This window comes from Asparagus officinalis, chromosome 7 (assembly GCF_001876935.1).
Source record: "Asparagus officinalis chromosome 7, Aspof.V1, whole genome shotgun sequence".
NCBI classification, from domain to species: Eukaryota; Viridiplantae; Streptophyta; class Magnoliopsida; order Asparagales; family Asparagaceae; genus Asparagus; species Asparagus officinalis.
This window is the reverse complement of record NC_033800.1, coordinates 53,697,176-53,701,774: the sequence shown is the minus strand read 5'-3', so window position 1 is coordinate 53,701,774 and position 4,599 is coordinate 53,697,176. Positions and strand designations below refer to the sequence as shown.

At 34.8% G+C, this 4,599-nt stretch overlaps 1 protein-coding gene across 1 annotated transcript in view; it reads right to left on the bottom strand.

Annotated features, from left to right (window-relative positions):
* LOC109847153 (BTB/POZ domain and ankyrin repeat-containing protein NPR5-like) overlaps positions 1 to 1,451 on the bottom strand; it is a 3,065-nt gene extending 1,614 nt beyond the window's left edge. The window contains 1 exon segment of the mRNA XM_020416398.1: positions 1,199 to 1,451. Within this exon segment, the coding sequence (XP_020271987.1) occupies positions 1,199 to 1,387 (189 nt within the window). The 5' untranslated portion in view covers positions 1,388 to 1,451.

Sequence of the window (4,599 nt, the reverse complement as noted above, 5' to 3'; positions counted from 1 at the left end):
GTATATGTTTTTATTTTGAACTTTTAAAAGATCACTGCAGAATAAATGTAAAATAGAGGAAAGGGAGGAAGCCCGTGAGATATAAAAAGGCTACGCTTCCGACAACAGGCATTCAATGAATGTATGTATAGACTACAGAGGAAATGGAGGAGAGTTTATTTTGATATTAACCCTAGCTAGAGAGAGAAAAAAATCCCAAATCTATTGATCAAAAGCGCAAGTGGATAGAAATATTAATTGCAAATAGTTCAAAGACCAATAATTGACACCATAATGAGTACGAATTCACCGACAACAAAAATGAAATTAGTAAAGTTCTTATGCAGAAATTACTATATAAAGCTCTAATGAAGAAATTTCCATCTGCTTAATGAAAACAAATAAAAATATGTAGGAGGTACTCCAAAGACCAACAATTGACACCATAACTAGCAGAAGCTCAGAGACAATAAAAATAAAATCACTAAAGTTCTTATGTAGAAGTTACTAATTAAGGTTGTTGCGAAGAAATTAATTAGTAGCTGTGTAATGATCAATAAATAAAAAAAATGTAGCAAATAGTTCAAAGACCAATAATTGACACCATAATTAGCACTCGTACGTTCAGAAATAATAAAAATGAATTGCTGAAGTTCTTGGTGAGAAATTAGCAACTGTTAATGAGGAGTTAATGATTTGAGTGCGAGCACTAAAAAGGGTAGAGTTTAGAGTTTTCATTACTTTCTCCAATATAACGAGTTAAGGGGGCTGTGTTAGCCCCACCTTTTCTCCAATAGCCGAAAAAAACGAAAATATATAATTTTGATATGAGAAAACTTAATAATTATCTGCAAATGTGTAATATGCTAGTGTAAGGAGTTATCATGAAGCAGGAGAAGGGGGTGTTGATAACGCAATTAAACCTAAAAACAAAAATCACTTCAACCTATTGCTAGTCTCGGCCGAAAATGCTAAATGCAACAAGAACGGTGTGCGATCAAGAATTCAAGATTAGACAAGACAAGGGAAAAAGAAGAGGAAGGTGATGAATTGATATGAACCCACTAGCACTCCCAAAGTCAACCACCCAAAACCCTACAGTGCAAATCATCAACGAGATCCACCAACCTCAAATTCACAACGAAATTTTTTTATTAAAAAAAAAAACCCTAATTTAAGGGGGCGGGGGGGAATTTTTTTTTGTCAAGAAATTAGCTACCTGAGCAATCATTGCAAGCTGCTCAACCCCAAAAGCCCTAGCAGCGGCGAGGACATCAAGAGCGAGATCAACAGCAGCAGTGCAGTGCACGTGCCAGCACCCCCTCTCACTGCACCCGGCCCTCGGCTCGTGCTTCTGCGGCAGAAACCGACAACCTGACCGCTGTAGAGGAACTGAAGCATTCAGCATGAAGACTTCGTAGCCTATAGCGTTGCACGGGGTATGGCGACGCGGCGGCTGCCCTCCTCTCGGGGAGCCGGAGTAGTGGCTTTTGGGCCGAGGGCAGAGAGGGAGTTTGGGCCGAGAGAAAGAATTTGCTGGAAGACAGAGGCTGGCGGGCGGCGAGCGATGCAGCGCGTGGGCGTGGACGAATGCGCCCTCGACGCCTGAAAGGTTAGCGTCGGAGAAGGCTTGGCGCGTTGATGAGGAGGTTGAGGGCAGTCGCATGGATAGAGATTTTAGGAGGGGATTGCTGCTGGTGTTGTTGCTTGATTCTTCATCCATTTGATTGTGAGCTTTTGTACTTGGATTTTTTGTTGCTTAGTTAGACATTGAGGAGGAAGATACCATTTTAGAGAGAGAGAGAGAGAGAGAGAGAGAGAGAGAGAGATTGGGCGTAATGGGGAGAGGAATAGGGACTTAAATAAATGAGGACACAGGGGAAGGATGTAGAAATGAAATGATAATACTATGTACATGTAGAAATAACAAATTATTATTATTATTATTATTATTATTATTATTATTATTATTATTTTGGGCAATGACTTTTAAATGCATAGAGAGCGTGTGAGAACGATATGGGCTATGAGATGTTTTTTATTTTTATTCTATGAACCCAAAATCTAGAGATTTGGATCCTCTTCTCTGTCCAAAAGTAAGAAAGAGACATTGATCTTATTAGAACTATTGATTTGTCTAGTGAGTGATTATGATTCAATCTAAATCTTACATTTACCATGCTACTCGTGAATTGTAGTACTCGTTCGTAATTTATATTAAGAGACAAATAACAACAAACAATTAGTTAAATCAACATTTGTGACAAAAAGTAAAGGCCTCTCGCACTACTTTCCCAAATGTTATTGTTAAAAATTAGCTTTTTCTTTTAACAATTGAATGTTCATAATTTAATTATACTTAAAATTAGATCAGAAGGTTTAATTAAAGGAAGAAAACAAACTGTCAAAACGAATTAGCTGCTAGATTTAGATAGGAAATTCAAAATATCTATAATTTAGAGCTAGATAAAAAACATCCTTTGAGTATCGAGGTTTCAGCATTTTAGTCATCCAATCAACTGTAACTTGATGATTATATCTTTTTGAGATCAGAAACCTGATCATTAATCACATATGTCTCCTTTCATCTTTATTTATTTATTTATTTGTTTTTGGACAGACATGTCTGCTTTATTTTAGACATACATGTTTTACATATATAGTTGGATTGGACAACACATATTGGAGAATGTAATAATAGGAAAGTGGAATGTTAAAGAAACTAAAAAAATATTAGGGATTTGAATCCTCCCTATCGAGATTTGATACACAAACAGTAGTATGGATTATAGATAGCTGAAACCACTTGGTCGAACATAGTGGCGTCGTTTGGCAGCAGGTTAAGTAAGGGGTTAAAAAGACTTAACTTTTTCTTAATCTGTCAAATACGAAAAATCTATGTAATAGTTAAAGCGAGTTAACTCTCCATAATTTGCTAAACACAAAAAATACAGACGGATTAAGCTAACCTCTTTGGAGAAATTAAAATGAGGGGTTTACTAATACTCCTATTTAGAAGAATTAAGAGTTAATCCCTCTATTTATAAAGAAATAGTCAAGATCCTCGTTCTTCCCAAACACTAAAAATGATCACAAGGACTAAAATAAAACTTATTTAATATGTTAATAATTTAGTCATTCGGGTTATTGAATGGGCCAACTACGTTAATCATTCTCCTTATTCCTTTTTTCTTAACCATTTACCAAACGGGGCTGAATACAAATTAATCTGAACCACCCATACTACAAGGTGATCTACACATTTCACTTGGAGGGTTGATGTGAATTCTGCTCTCCAATATATATGGATGGCTCTACGTGACTTGCATTCACCATCTAATGAACGGTTATCATTTATCTTATAAAAAAAAGTATGATTTGTATTTTTTTTGTTATAATTTATCTATGTAATCTGCATTGCATTCAACAGGCAATGGGCAAGAGACATGCAATTGAGCTTAGTTTCATTTCTAAGAGGAGGAGCTAATGTAGTTGTGTTTTAGTCTCACTAACTGTATTTTTGTTATTAGCTTTTGTGAGAATATCGTTTTTTATTTTGTTACTCTTGTTTTGATTGTCTCTCCACATGTTTGAGAGGCCACAATTTTGTAATCACATTTGTTTCGGACTTCATTGATCACTGTTAGACAATAACTATTACTTACCCAAAAAGAAAAAAGATCTGTATTAATCACCGATATACGTACCGAGTTAATTATGTTCAAAGCAATTTGTTACTGTCCATACTTTATTTGATGATTGTAATTGTAAAAAGAATCTCTTTAATATGGAGATAGCAGTGGGGAGGATCAAACTCCAAAGGACCAGAGAGAGAAAGACAATTCGTACACGTACACATGCACACAGAGAGAGAGATAGAGAGAGATGAACCATGAGAGTTGTTTGGTCAAATTGAAAACATTATAAATTACTATGTTTATATTATGCTGTTGGTACCATTACCAGCATGTCATAGACATCACCATTCACGGCCTTTATGCTCTTTTACTGCTGGCGTTTTTCTTGTTTTTGGCTTAAAATTACGCAATATGAACGTGCACGTGCAATGATGTAATCCATGACATTCTAGAAACTACTATAAGATGAAAGATAACTGCAAACCTATTTAGTATAATGATGCATTCTATTATGGAAAATTTATCAAATTTATCTCAAATTTATCAAGATTATGCATCTCTTTTTGCAGGAAAAAAAAGATGATGTAGGACACTTAACATACAATTTTATAAAGGAGTGGGACAATCACAAGCTAAGTACGGATACACACATATATTATTAATTTCCAAAGAGAAGCGATCATATCTTTTAACCCAAAAGACTGATTCTGATATATTATTTATGTAAATCGCCTATCTCGATGAGACGAAGCCAACTAGATTATTAGATTTTCAAAATCTCATCGGTATATTATGGAGAGTCTTTTTAGGGTAGGATTTGGTACATTCTTTTTTTTTTTTTTTGTAATTCTAGTTTTATTAAGAGTCTATTTTATTATTTTATTTAAGAAGAGTCATGTAATCCTAGAATCATTAGATGACTTTTCATCAATAAATTCTTCTTTATTATTATTCTCTTTATGGATTCGAAGATTGTGTTATT